Raw genomic sequence first — 15,064 nt, 5'->3', positions numbered from 1 at the left:
AATGAATTATTAGTGTGCTCCATGTTAATCAATGGCTCAAAGGCTTCAGTGATTGATAAGCCTAGAACATGAAAAACATGAAAGCTTTTGGATATTTCATTTCAGTCAGTGTAATATATTTACAGTATTTATTGTTTACTTTTACTTTTGCTTGCTGCCATCTCAATGTTAGTGCGATGGTGTAGAGAGCCAATATGTGCGTTTAGCACATCATGCCTATAAGTTGTACAAGGAGCTTCAATTAAGACTCTGGTTGAGGATCCTTGTGTTGCCCACTGGCAGTGATTGCGGTTTAGTCACTAAACCGTGCGAGCTCGCACTAGCTCTGCCTCATGATCGACCTGCGGCTCGGCTGATGTCGGCTCGATGGCGGTGCACTCCCCGTGGTCAGCGGTTGAACGAGCAGGCTCATCGTCTCCTCCAGTGCTCCTTCGACTTCGGAAAAAAGAAAGTGTCCAGCGTTTTGTGACCCTTTCTCCGTGACATGTCGCGTAATTCGATGAAGTTGTTTGAGTTACCATTCTACACTGGCGTGTAGACAGGTAGAGACAGGCAGTGCTTTTTGGGGTTCAGGTGATGAAAAATAAACCTCAGAAAATTAGTCATTCCAGCAGCAATTCACAGACAACATAAAAATTGATCTGCAGGATAATTGGAAACTTCAGAAAAAAATGCTGATATCTGCTGAGAATGTGCTTATAATCAAATTATAGATATTAATCATTTATATGTATCATGGACTTTCCTTTATGGACCCAAGACCCAAGTATTTTCCACTGGGGGGGGGGGGGGGGGATTTGGATAAAGAGTTTGCCAATACAAGACTTAACAAACTGTTTTGTCATTGAGTTTTATGTAAAATCTACTTCACCCTAACACACCATGTACTCCCACACCTATTCAAGGAGATAGCTTACCCCCAAAATAACTCCTTTTTCTCTCCTCTATCTTTAAAATGTTACACAAGCTGGTTGAAAACGTTGCCAGCAACAAGTAGTGGTTGTGAAAAAAGGACTTGTTTCTATCTATCCATCTGACTTGGTTCAGTACATCCTCATGACAGATTGGATGTTGCCTGTTCTCCAGGCTACAGCAGTGCCTGCACCTAATGTCCTGCAAGTGGGACCAGCTGTCAGTCTTCATTCCCGTTATCAAATGATTCCAGTAAATTCTGCTGTGCCGTATGAATTCCTCACTCAGCATTGCGGTTTCATATGAAACAGTGATACTAATGTTTGACATCAGATATGATTGCTTTGAATCAATGCTGTAAGAGTTGCTGGGGTGGACTGAAATCCATATCAGAGAAATTAGAATTCAAAAACAAGATTTGTTTAATGTCATCTCTGCTTCTCCTACAATAAGGAAGTGCTCAGTATTCTCTGCGTGTCTAAATATCTGAGTGCTGAGGAATGAAATGTAATGACAACACTGTTGGATCAGCAGAAACCCACTAGAAGCTTCAATACTTCTGGCTGATATGATAAACGGGTTTGAGATTTGCTAATCTACTCCTATATGGAATGGAAAATGAGAGATTGCTATCGCAACACATTTTATACTTTAAAGTAACTTTAAAGGCAGTAGACAACTTTTGTATCCTTACATTATGTTCTTATCACTCTCCCGAAGGTTATTAATTATAGTAATTTTCATCATAGCCTTTCTCTCAATGATTATAAAATATAAAATCATTCACTATCTGATTCGTGGCCTCTGGTGCTTGTGTAACACAACACGGCACAGTTTAGGTTGCATCTCCACTACAAAAAAAGTGCCTACTCAATGTGGGCGGAGTCATTACTGCTCGGCTGCGCGAAACTGCGGTGACTTCATTTTATACGTGACACGCACACACACACATTGACGTAAAGCAGTTGTTTTCAGTGTAACTGAATCAAATCACTTAACTAAAAATATTTGTTCAGTACTTCCTCCATGATCGGCGCACAGACTCCAGCAGTGCTGTCACTAAATACACCAGACTCCTCTGTTGCATATTAATATTTTAGACATTTCCCTGGTAATTGTTGGCGATTAACCCACATTTTTAGGATTGTTAAGTCTTTTTAACTGATCTACAGTCGGCACTGTTTGGCTTGATTTCTGTGTGGGTTCCTGTGACCCTAACCCTAACCCGGCAGTCTGGCGATGTCACCTACTTGTAGGTACGATGCGTGATGTCAGAACCTGGCCAGAGCAGGTACTAAAAAAATGACCTGGTACCAGGTACTATGCTAGTGGAAACGCAACTTAACTGTGCCGAGGTGAGGCAAGTAGAGCCATGGAAGCACGTCACTGACCTTAACAGGACCTGTCCTCATGGAGACCAAAATCCGGTCCTAATGAGGCAGAACCTCATTTCTGAGGAACTGGTTCATTTTAGGGCTAAGATTTGAATTGTGGTTGGGTTATGGTTGGGGTTCGGGTTAGGCATTAACTGGTTATGGTTAAGGTTATTGATAATGCTGTGGTTAGGCTGTCCAAATGAATGGAAGTCCCCGGGAAATGAATCTAAGTCAATGTAATGTCCTGGCTGTCTGTCACACCTATAAAGGATGCGTTATGTCCCGTAAGTGTCCTCACTAAGAATCTGGTACAAGAATGTGTGTTTGAGGGTAAAGTTTGAAATGTAAGTTTTTGGGCCTAAAGTTTAGATCAAAGTTTGGATGACAGATGAGGTCTGAGATGATGTCTGAAGTAAACTACCACCCCCCCTGTATTTGTATTTATTAGGTGCTACATTTGACGTGGCCATGCGCTTCCTGTACGAGTGCCCATGGAAGAGGCTCCAGGAGCTGAGAGCTTTGATCCCAAATGTCCCTTTCCAGATGCTGCTGAGAGGAGCCAATGCCGTGGGCTACACCAACTACCCCGATAATGCTGTTTTCAAGTGAGTCACTCATACATCACACACACTCCCACGTTTTATTTAGCCTTCAATCAAATGTTTACATGTCAATTAACAACCAGAGTCTTACAATGGGCATTCATGACTAAGGGCTGGGTTGTTGAAAAACAACAGTCGGAACAAGATTTTCCCTAAAACCAGCTGCTGCTTCTCATGCTTCATTGTCTGCCAACTGGTTTGTTTCCATGGAAACAACATGAGTGACCATCAACTTTATACATAATTCAGTTTCCTCCTGTGAGCTCATCAAGGCATTTTACATAATTGAAGTTTCATGCAACCCTTGAATAATCACACACACTCAATAAGAATAAAAACAGGCGACAGTTACTAACAAGGTAGATACTGTAGTATCTATTTTTTTATCAGGGACATCTTTTCTGAAACAGTTCTCTTTGGATTGAGATTTTTATTTCACTTCACGCTTATTTTAATCTGTATGCACATGTATATATGTGTCTCAGTGACACGATCATGGCTCTTGTTGTCTAGTTTTAATCCCATATGTTGGACAGTATTCCATGCAAGATTAACCAATCAATCCACATGTTCATCCTTAGGAAATGTTTTGTTTGTTGTTTTTGGTCTTCCCTTTGCTCTTAAGCATGTTTCCTTCTTCTCAGTTTAAACAACTTCTACAGAATCTTACCTTAAGAGAAGCTTGACATAAATGATTAGGTCTGCAACATACAATTAATTTCATTGTCGATTATTTCCTCGATTAATCAATTTGGTTTTTTTTGGTCTAGAAAATGCCAGAAAATGTTGATCCAAACCTGGAAATAATGATGTCTTATTTTGTCCTCAAACCCAAATGATTCTCTTTTATTGATTTACTGGTTATAAGCTACAAAACATCCCAGAAAATATTCACATTTAAGAAGCTAAAAAATCTGAGAACTTTTCCTAATTAACCTAATTTTCAAAAACACTCAAACTGACATACATCTATATCTCTATATCAGTCCGTCTACTTTCAACAAACAGATTAACAGAGGGTTCATATATCTTCCTGTTTGCAGAGCTTTCAACCCCACCTTTTCTCGCTTCCCAGCAGATGGAGATTGTCCATTTCCTAAAGCGTCATGACTTTTGATTGCATTATTGTCCTCTCATGCTCTCCTGTATCTTATAAATCTTTCTTTCTTGCATATATAGTCAGAGGCACACAAGTAGCACACCTGTTTAATCATGTCAAGTCGGTTTTGTGTCGCTCAGTGTGCTGATTCACACACATGCACACACTCCTATAACACACTGTTTTTTAACAAATGAATTCATAAGTTGTCTCAATGATGTGGGTGACTCATGTTTACTCAAGCACCTGCAGTCACTTCCACACAGAACTCAAGGACACACACCAGATAGATAGATAGATACTGTAGATAGATAGATAGATAGATAGATAGATAGATCTCCTCACCTCAGGAAAATTAGTAGTGACTTTATGACTAATGCAGCTTCTATTGCCACAAAATCACACACACACACACACACATTCAGAGATCTCTGATTCCCCCTGTTTTTGTATCGCTCCTCCTTTCAGATATTCTTTATTTATCTGTCCTCTTATAAATCTGCCTCCATTCATCTCTGTGTATTACACACTTCTTTCCCTCTCTTGACTTCCTTTTCTTCACTGACTGCTCTTCATCACCGCCCTCACTCTGTGTCCCGTAGGGGCAGTGCCACAGAAAATGTGCACAACTGTGATTAATGGCTTTGATCTGTTTGCTCAGCCTCCCCCCCCCCCACCCCTCTCCATCCTCCTCTTACTCCTGTCACTCCTCTCGCCCGCGGCCGAGTGGCCCGAACGTCTCCAATAACCAAATCAAATCAAAGTCTAATTTCATTCCATTCAAATCCATTGATTTAAAGTGGATTCCACAGGGTCACAGTACTGTACACTCAGCAAGAAAACCCATCTCAAATACCTGGGGATTTGAAAGGGTCATGTGATCGCTAACTACATCTACCTGAAGGAAGTGAATAGTGATCACTTCACTTCAGCTCTGAGTCCAGTATGTAGGACAGCACAAGTGTGTTGGTGTCAAACAATTTCCACTAGACAGCACTTGGATGCGTTGTCGCGCTAAATGAATACCGGATATGCAGATGTTGCATTGCTAATCCTCTCATGGAACATGAGGAGTGTCTGTTTATTTACCAAAACCAAAGCTCTGCGTGGCGAAATATTACATTTGCAGAAACACCGCTCTCACCCCAGTTATGAAAAATCTGATTAAGATACAAGGGCGAAGGAGGGATTTACCGCTAGCAGCTCGGATAATGAGGCTGGGTTTGTGCTTCTCTAGAGTTATTGTGGGCTCCTGCAGGCTGTGTAAAACCCACTTTTCATGGAAATAGTGCAAAAATTGTATTAACACAGGTACAGCAATATGTATGAGTGGTGATATTGAGATGGATATAAACGGTTTATACCAAACCTTGTGCTATTATCTGGAATACAGTGCACAAAGACAAACTCATAAATGTGATAATCTTGCAGCATTACCTTGGATTTGAATATATTTTGAATGAAATGTTGATTAACAACGCACCTCCTCCAGGTTCTGCGAGGTGGCCAAGGAGAACGGCATGGACGTCTTCCGTGTCTTCGATTCCCTTAACTACCTGCCAAACATGCTGTTGGGGATGGAGGCGGTTGGATCTGCAGGTGGCGTAGTGGAGGCCGCCATCTCATACACGGGCGATGTGTCTGACCCCATGAGACAGAAGTACTCCCTGGACTACTATTTGAAGCTGGCCGACGAGCTCGTCAAAGCTGGAACCCACATCCTCTGTATCAAGGTGAGAAGACAAATCACCAAGATGGAGTGCTTCAAGTAGTTGCCATGAGAGCTTTTTACTACTATTCAGAGTTCCACAACAAGCACTGTGTTCATCCGTTTGTCTCCAAGTGGAACTCCCTACCATTAAAACACCGTTATTTCACGTTTTTATACATATTCTTTTGGTATGTATGTATGTATGTATTCAGCTATGTACAATCTGCATAGCATTTGGGTGAAAATATGATGGGACTCCTTAAGTGGGTTAGACCTCGTCTCTGTGTTACTATCCGGTGTCTGTGTTAAATCCTGACAAACCTATTTGTATTTAATATGTAAACTAATAGTAATGTAATCAGGCTGCTGTGTGTGACTAAATCCAACTCTCAATCTGTGTTCAATCTATTTAAATATGCAACATTTACCGCTGCTGCTAATTCTGTTGATGCTGTGACGTTAGTTGGGTTTACCAATAACCAGTCACTAACCTCACCAATGTGTCATGTCAAAAAACATCCACATATGTATTTTGAACCTGAACCGTTGAACACAGCTGAGTTTTTATTTTTTTTGGTTTGTTGCTATTAAAGTGTCCTTCAGCTGCTAATCAAAACAAATAGACCGATACTGCACACGTTTAATTAATTCCTTTATTCAGGCATGAAAACATATTTTCAGACGTGGCGAGATAAACTCATGCTCTAACGCAGTTTGAACCATAACGCACAGTGGTGTCAATTTCACAGAAAGCTTCCACAGCTAATGAGGTGAAGTATTTAAAAAAAGGAAATGAGCATGCTCTATAACTTGAGGGAATACAAGGCTCTTCAAAGCGAGCGCAGCTAAACATCACAGCTCTGCCTGCAAACGTCTGTTAATATTAGTCAAGATTTAAAGATTATAATCAACCTTCCAAGAATGTGAAACCTTCTTGTGTTTCGTTAGTTAATCTTTGCTTTATAAAACCTACAATAGTGTGACGAAAGGAATGGTTTTTGAGTCAGATTAATTCAAACGCGCTCTCTTTTTAATAGTGGTAGATGAGTACTTACAAAAGTAAGTTCCTAAAAGGTGTTTTAAATTTACTTTAATCTTCAATAATCTGTGTTTATTTGGATTTAATAGTGATTCCTTCACGTATGTCATCAATACCCTTCTTTTAACCTTCTTTCTCAGTCCTGGTGGCTTTCAGGATGTCAGTATTTGCTCCATTAAATTATCTAATTATATTTGTGACGTGCTCTATAGTTTTTATGAGCATCCTTCAACCAGTGCTGTGTGCACATTTTCTCTCTAATGAGGCAAAAGACAAGTAGTTTGAATTAATCTTGTGCCACTTGGTCCATTACTCTATATCCAATATTGTAATTGGGGAACGACTCTTTAAACACATCTAAATTGTTGTTCCTTTGTTATTCAACTTAATTATATGTGAAATATTGTGTGTTTCCTTCAAGCCTTTCTCTTCTGTCACCAGGATATGGCCGGGCTACTGAAGCCAGAATCGAGCAAGCTTTTGATTGGCGCTCTGAGAGACCGTTTCCCAGATGTACCCATCCATGTGCACTCACATGACACAGCTGGAGCCGGTGTCGCCGCCATGCTGGCCTGTGCTCAGGCTGGAGCTGATGTAGTCGATGTGGCCGTGAGTATTAATGATTCCTTGCGTTATTATTGATGGCTGAATATGTATGTGAGTGGGTGAATGGCAGAAGTGCATTGTTCAGTGCTTTAAGAGGTCATCAACACTAAAAAAACACTATATAAATTCAGATGTTTACCATTATTATTAAAAATGAAGGTGGCTTTAAATGTTGTACTTTTCTTGTTTGTGTGCTCTGCAACATAATTAACGCCATTGTGAAAGGTAAATCATAAAACCTTAATGTTCAAATTAATGTATTGTGTTCAGGACAAAGTGTGAGGCATAAGAAGCATCAACCAAATATGAATTTCATCCCAACCTCTGCACTTTGCATCGTGAAATGTCACCGAAACAAAGACAGAAAAAAGAATGGTTGAAGCCAATAACATTTCCCTCGGCGTGTTCACTGACGCACGGTGCCAGCACGGGCACTTTCATTAAAACTGTCGGCTTGTGTTTGCAGTTGTGTGCCACTCTGACACTCAGTTCCTTGTAGCACTGAGTGGAACAAACAACCGACTGTCCGACAGACCCATTAAAAAAAAAATAGAAATAAAATAATTTGTTTGTACCTTCACTCTCAATAATAACATGGCGCTGGAATGCACGTTGTGTGTCACTTTATTTTGTCTACTTTTGAATCAGATATTCAGTCAAGAGAAAATGAGTTGACACTTTCTCTCCTGTTCACTTTTAAGTGACAAATCAGAAGTAGATAATAAGATGCTGACACATAATATACAGAGGACTATTTAAATTAATTAAATTAAAAACACTGCTAAAATACTATTGATAGGCAATAGGCACTTTTGTATGGGGTCAGTACTTGAAGTGGCCCGGTACTGTCTGGTACTATTTGAAGTACCGTTATTTATTTATTACTTCTCACGAGATGTCGGTATTCTGCTTAGCTTATTTTTGAACAGAGTGTAATTTCCATGGGTGCACTACTTGACGTTGCATTCACCCATGCTCACGAGAGTGTCCAGAGTTTTTATTTTTATTTACAACAACAGTGAGTATTTGCACTAATGTTCATGAGGTATGTTCACTGACTTCTTGTCTGTCCTGGAGGAACAGCAGAATAACAGGACACCAAATAAAAGTTTAAATAATTGTTGGAATTTTTCATGATATATAGGAATAGGAAATATGCAAGTTGGCAAAATGTGTAAGATAAGTCCAGTTTTAATTACTTTAATATGGGCTAAATATTTAAATAAATAGATTTACATCTTCTTTTACTTGTTAAAAACATGAATAATCAGTACTGGCAGTTGTTTTTTCCCCCATACACACTGGTTAGTGTTAGAAACACTTGAAACAACAACTTATAGACTAATTGTATGTAAGTATCATCTAATTATCAGTTGACATGATACTGAATACCTGTTGATTACTTATACAGAGTCAATAATAGACTAGTGTCCAAACACTACAGGAAGCAACTACTCATATGATAAAAAACAACAACGGTACATGGCACTTTATGTAGAATCAATCCATTAAGGTGTAATGTCATTTCACAATGATTAGGGCTTTTATTCAAACTATATTAATATTGATTGTCTCTCTGTAGGTGGACTCGATGGCGGGTATGACTTCTCAGCCCAGCATGGGAGCCATTGTTGCTTGCACAAAGGGGACAGAGATTGACACTGGTAAGTGAGCAGTGAAACACCACTGATTGTGTTTGTCATTGTTTTCACTGAGTCATTTTGATCATAAACACATTCCCATTATGTTACGTGTTCGCCCCCATACTACATTTGAACATTTAATGTTTAAATGTATTTTCCATGTCTTAAATCTTACCCTAACCCAGTCTGATTGTGAGTTATTCAACATTATGCCTATGCATAATTATGCATATCAGAATCAGTTAAATTATTATTATAATTATTTATGATAAAGTATTTGCTGGTATATGAGGAATGTACCTTTGTATTTGGTGCAGAACAAACACAGCAACAAGAAAACGGAATAAACATTTCAGAGGATGAGGACAGTTGAGTGGAAGAGCTGCTGGGTCTTTGTGCCGATCACACACATGCTCTTTAAATACTTCAGGTGTGCTGTATTTATTCTTATCTGTGAAGGATTCATTGGCTCGGTGAAAAAGTGTCTTCAGTCAAAAATGCTTGACTCAATCCAATGCACACTGTATGATTTATACAAATTCAAAATGCCTTTAGCGTACATGGCATGTTGAACCTGATAATGTAATAGATTTAATAGAATAACTCCTAATTGCATAAACATTACGTAATAATTTCATAAAAAGTATTAAAAAAAATAAAACCCGCTAATAAGTTGTTACTAGGGATAAACCGAAATGAAAATTGTTGGCCGAAAGTGAAAACGGAAAAAAACCAAACACCAAACTTTTGGTGCATCTCTAGTTGTTACATAGTTTTTTGCAGAATCTAATAATGTAATAGTTCACCAGTATTGTTATAACTTTGACCAGTGCTGTAATAGCAGGACACTAGTTATTAGGACCAAATGGTGATGCTGTGTCAGTCACCACCCACCCTTGTTCTGCCTGTTTTTATTATTGTTATTGATAGGGTTAATCATCGGCTTCTTCTATCGTAGCAGTCTATGGCAGCTGTTAGCTGGTGAGAATTTGAATTTCTCACCAGCTAAGGCCACATAGACCGGAAGCTCCAATTAACGCTGCGTTTGTGTGTGTATCTGCGTCATTACCTCGTTTATAAAACCCTAAAGTTTCAGAACAAACAGTTCAGCCACTGCTGAGAAAATAGTGTTGTATTGTTTTCCTGGGCTCTGCGAAGCGGATCGGCACTTCCGTAAATTGATGTTGTCATCAGAAATCCTCACCACTCCTCTCACCACCATAGCGCTTCCTGGTGTGGCACTAGTCCGGGCACATCCTATTGCGTACATTCAACCACAGAAGAAGAACTACTCTTGTTGTAGCTGCTGAGATGCAGAGCATCCATCGTGCCAGAGGGGGAGCTGTGTATCTGAGAGCTGGCCTATCTATTACGTCACTTCCAGGTACCTGGCCAATCACAGGACAGTGGGAAAGCTCTCGTCGGCTGGCCAATCACAACACAGTCCACGTTCTGGGGGTGTGGTTTTGGTCTGAAACGAGGAGTGAGGAGATATTTTGATCGGCTCGTTTGCAGTGACTAGTAGGTTTTTAACCATGAAAACAAGTTAATATATGTAAGTAGACCTCCATAACTAACATATATGTGTGATACAAGCATCCTTTAACTGATATAACCTGGTCTCAACCAACCCCCTCATAACTCCTTGCAGCGATTGTAAGTATTTGGGAACATATATATGTCTGCAAATAGCTAAGCAGCAGGGTAAACGTAGAGAAAACAGCAAATCAGCCTCTTGCCTACACGACTTCACCACTTGAGCCCCAGTAATTCTTCTTCAAGGTTATCATCAGTTGTGGTTTCTACACTTACTGTATATTCGGTTTCACCAATGATCCGCGTGGGAGGAGATCCTTTCAATGCACATTCAGTAGGAAAGGGCACATCAACAATGGGAGAGGGAAAAAGGTTAATTAGGAGATTCATTCAGAAAGGAAAAAATTTAAATACAATGAAATAGAAAAAAAATCAGTGACACATCTATTGAACCATTCAATTTTCTTTTTTACTCTGGCAATTCATCCTTTCACAAATTAAAATGAAGATTAAAGGGACTTGGGATCAATAAAGATTAAGGCAGAATTATGTAATTCTGCTAATTCTTGTAGTTTTTTTTAACTGTTAACAAGAATTAGCAAAAAAAAAGAGACAATAAAGGATAAAATAAATAAAAGGATACAATACACTGATATACAAATGAATACTTTTACAGTTGCATTGCAGAATAGATTTGCAAGAGGTGTGAGCTTTAATGTAATGCATAGTGTCCTCAAGAGGGATCAGAGTCAGTGAGGATGTCTAATTTTATTAATAAGGCCAGCAGCAAAATCAAAATCAAAAATACAATAATGCCAGCAGCAGAGTGTATTCACAGACTGTAAAGTCTGAGTTTGGCTCTGATCTTCAGCGTACTACTGTCATACATGCCAGAAATTACCACCTGGCATACTGGGACAAATTCCAATAGGCGTTGGTACAATCCTGTTTTGGCTTTGTCATTACAGAGCGTTGAGTGTAGATAGACTTAAATACAGAATAATAATAAATAAAGGTTTCAGAATAAAGCTGCAGTCTGCATATTAAAGTCTGACTTTGTTGTTAATGTGCCGTAGTTATAAATAAAACATGGCACATCCCTGTTAATGCACAAGTCTTAACAAGAATTATTTTTCTCCGTCTGAAAAATTACTCCTCATGTGGGGGAAAATCAATTAGCTAATCAATTAATCACAAAGTGCATCACTAATTTAAGAAAGAGCAACGCATGCAACTTAGTGATAGTTCAGTTCTTTGAGGATGAAAAACAGGGAGATGTGTCAAAATACATCTATAAAATATGCGCAGATTAGAAGCATACTGTATTTACTCATATGCTTATAAAGTACATCTACTAGTACTCAGTACAGCCTTGAGGTTCTGCTTTGAGGAATCTCCCTGGAACATGTAAAGGCTTCTCCCAGGCAGTGACGGATCTAGAGATATTTTCTTGGTGTGCCATTAGGCTCCAGGAGTGGGGCAGAGGATATTGTTGCGTGTCTTAATCTGAAAGGCAATAATTAGCTGTGATCAGTTTGTGTCATCATGTAAACAGCCCGTGTTCGATCAAAAACGAAATAAGTGCACTGCAGCAGAATGACAGGCGGTGACATGGAAGTTACAGCATCAATTAAGTCGCCCGTAACACTTAAACGTTGAAGACTGTGTGAATATGAAGCGACTTTACCCAGGTGTGTTAGTGTCAGGCGTGTCGGAGCTCAGTAACGGCGTCTCCCTGCGGCATTTAATCAGCTCTCTCCTGATGCTGTTACCAAGACAATATGAATATTAAACACTTAACCTGTACCCTTGCAGAAAGTGACAGATGTATGTGCCATCAGACGGCATCGTAGTGATGTAGTGAGCTTGGTAAAACCATTCAGTTTGGGAGATGTGTGTTTATTTTATATTGTAGAGTTGGGACAGACAGGAAGGACTGAGGTTCTGTGGAGCCATAATTGACTTATGAAAATGTGTTTTAATACATATAAATATATTAAAGTTGGGCTGGCAACTACATGGATCCACCCATACTTCCATGGCTGTATTCATGTGCCTCCCAGCCTCCATTCTGGGGCAACGGTAGCACGATGGAAGAGCCAGTCATCTTTCAACTAGTCTACATGCTGATGTGTCCTTGGGCAAATCACTTAACCCCATGAAAGTAGTAAAATCATACTTTGGGGGTTGCTAAAACATAAACAACCATTATTTAATCACACATTTCAATGCAACTCCTATTATTTACATAAAGGAGATTACAGCACACGCACTCATGTTATCTCACTGCATTACTTAAAATATTAGTTACACCTTAACTCTGCCTATGGTTTAAGTACAATTCAGTCCCCTGAAAGACATATATGCACATTCACCAGAGGTAGAAAGACTACTGAAATATTCTACTGAAGTAAGAGTACCACTATTTTTGTTAAAAAAAAAATTCAGTTAAAGTAAAAAAGAAGCTTGTTTAAAATGTACTACACCTAATACATAGTGTATCAGTCAAAATGGGTCAAAGGTCACAAATGCTTTAACTTTTTCACTCACTCATGGACCTTAAAGAGGAACTAATCCCCTGTTCTGTGGCTGACTCCGCACAATACTGCATCCACAAAAAGTGGGCAGGGGGTTATCAGTGAGTGGGGAGGGGTCGGAGGGGTGAGTGAGCACCGCTGGGGGCGTGATGATCGAGTGACAGCGAGCGCAAATTGTGGCAGCGGCAGCTTGCTGTGTAATTTCTGGTGGCAGCGTGAGACGCACACATTTTAATAAATTCACACGCCACACATGACATTTCTCACACTCATAAGTGATAAAAGTCACCGCACATAAATTAGTTATCTATGAATCGATGACGCGAAGGCAGATTGCTCCATGTAGTTCATTCATACAGCTGTCTTGAACTTAGCGACCTAGCAGCCAATCAGAAAATAGTATTCACTGTTGCTGGGCAGACTGGAAACACTACTCTGCTTCACAGAGCTCCGCAGCCCACTTCCACACAGCTGGAAAGCTGGAGTCGTGAGACTAGGATTTGTTGGGGTTCTTCTCGCACGGAAATACACTGTAAATGTTGTAAACACAACAAAGCATGATTTCTACCAAGCTAATAAGCAGGAGCACGCTGAGCTTGCGAGGACTCTTTCTGTGATGTAGTAAAGTGAATTATGATGTGGTGTCAACACGGGATCTTTTTATTCTGAAAAGTAAACCGTTCACAAAAGACCTACTTAATTACAGTGACGCGAGAAAATGAAATTCATTACTTTCCAACACTCACAGTGCTATGGTGTTGTGAATTCTGTAAAGAAACAAAAATGAACAATAATTGTCGACTCAATCATTTACATTTTGACCGTCTTCTTGCAAACATTCCCAGAAAATACTTTTCTTTCTCGGGAACGTAATGTTTTTGAATGTGTGCTTATGCACCCTGAGGGTGAAAAAGGTACAAATGTTTTCCTTCTTTTGGTTTAATTCACTTTGTAGCCTCTCTGATCGTCAACTTTCTGGTACTTCTAAGCTTAATATTGTTATAAGTGTTCTCCATATGTGCCTACAGGTACAGAAATGTTCTTGTCTTGTACTCTTCATTTTCATTGTGTGGTTGTATAAATCAAAAGCCTGCGTTTCTCTATCTCTCTTTCTCTGGACCTCCACTGTTTATTCCATCTTCTCAGGGAATTGAACATTAAGTGGAAGGATGGATTTCTAGTGTTTTCATTCCCCCTTTGCCCCCCCACTGTGTTCTGCTATTGTTATGTTGTTTTCATGGGCTTTGAAAAAGCTAAAGCCCCTCCCTCCTCTGATAACTCTGTGTGACCTCTGCCACCCACAGTGAAGGGTGCAGAGTGGGGTAATATATGAAAGCAGCCAGTTGTACAGCAGTGGATAAAACTGAAGGAACAGAAAACAGGCTAAAAGAAGTAAAGCTGATGTGAAGTTTGCTGCTTATATGCAGAGAAATGCTATCGGGGAAACTGAGTCGGCTCTTCTAACTTGATCTGATAGCTTATTTGCATTTCTCAGAACCACAGTTAATTATGTTAACAATGTTCACACTGCACAGTGTGTATTCTGTCTCCTGCTGTAGTGCAGGCTACTATGGCTATAAAAAGCAGGTTGTTACTGTTTGGTACTTTAATTCAGAAGTAGTTGCTGTTGGGGAAAAGTGATTAAGAGAATGTTACCTTAAGAATTTATGTTTTAAGTGCATGAATAGTAATACTAGTAATGCTATGTTAGAGCTGGCCGATATGGGAAAAAATCTTATATCATTCAATATTGATATATATCACAATATAAATCAAATAAGTATTCTAATACTTGGATATTTTTAGGTTATATCCCCATATATCTCGTATATGGGGATATAACCTAAAAATACAGTTATTACCTTTCATTTCAGAAAATACTTGGTTTATTTATTTGGCCTTTTAATGTTAAAATTGTCAATTTAGTTTGATTCCATGTTTTTTATAATCAATATTTAATATTTAATTCATAACATTTAGTGTTTTTCCCAAATTCACTGTAA

The 15,064-nt window shown here is 39.2% G+C and overlaps 1 protein-coding gene across 1 annotated transcript in view; it reads left to right on the top strand.

Moving 5' to 3' along the window:
- Window positions 1-15,064, top strand: part of LOC131457184 (pyruvate carboxylase, mitochondrial-like) — a 329,828-nt gene that overhangs the window by 270,569 nt on the left and 44,195 nt on the right. Inside the window, exons 16-19 of the mRNA XM_058626042.1 lie at window positions 2,737-2,893; window positions 5,482-5,722; window positions 7,181-7,348; window positions 8,928-9,009. Coding sequence (XP_058482025.1) covers window positions 2,737-2,893; window positions 5,482-5,722; window positions 7,181-7,348; window positions 8,928-9,009 — 648 coding nt within the window. The remainder of the gene's footprint in view (window positions 1-2,736; window positions 2,894-5,481; window positions 5,723-7,180; window positions 7,349-8,927; window positions 9,010-15,064) is intronic.

Source organism: Solea solea, chromosome 3 (genome assembly GCF_958295425.1).
Source record: "Solea solea chromosome 3, fSolSol10.1, whole genome shotgun sequence".
Classification (NCBI taxonomy): Eukaryota; Metazoa; Chordata; class Actinopteri; order Pleuronectiformes; family Soleidae; genus Solea; species Solea solea.
Note: the sequence above shows the minus strand (reverse complement) of the source record. Positions and strands in the feature narration are given on the sequence as shown.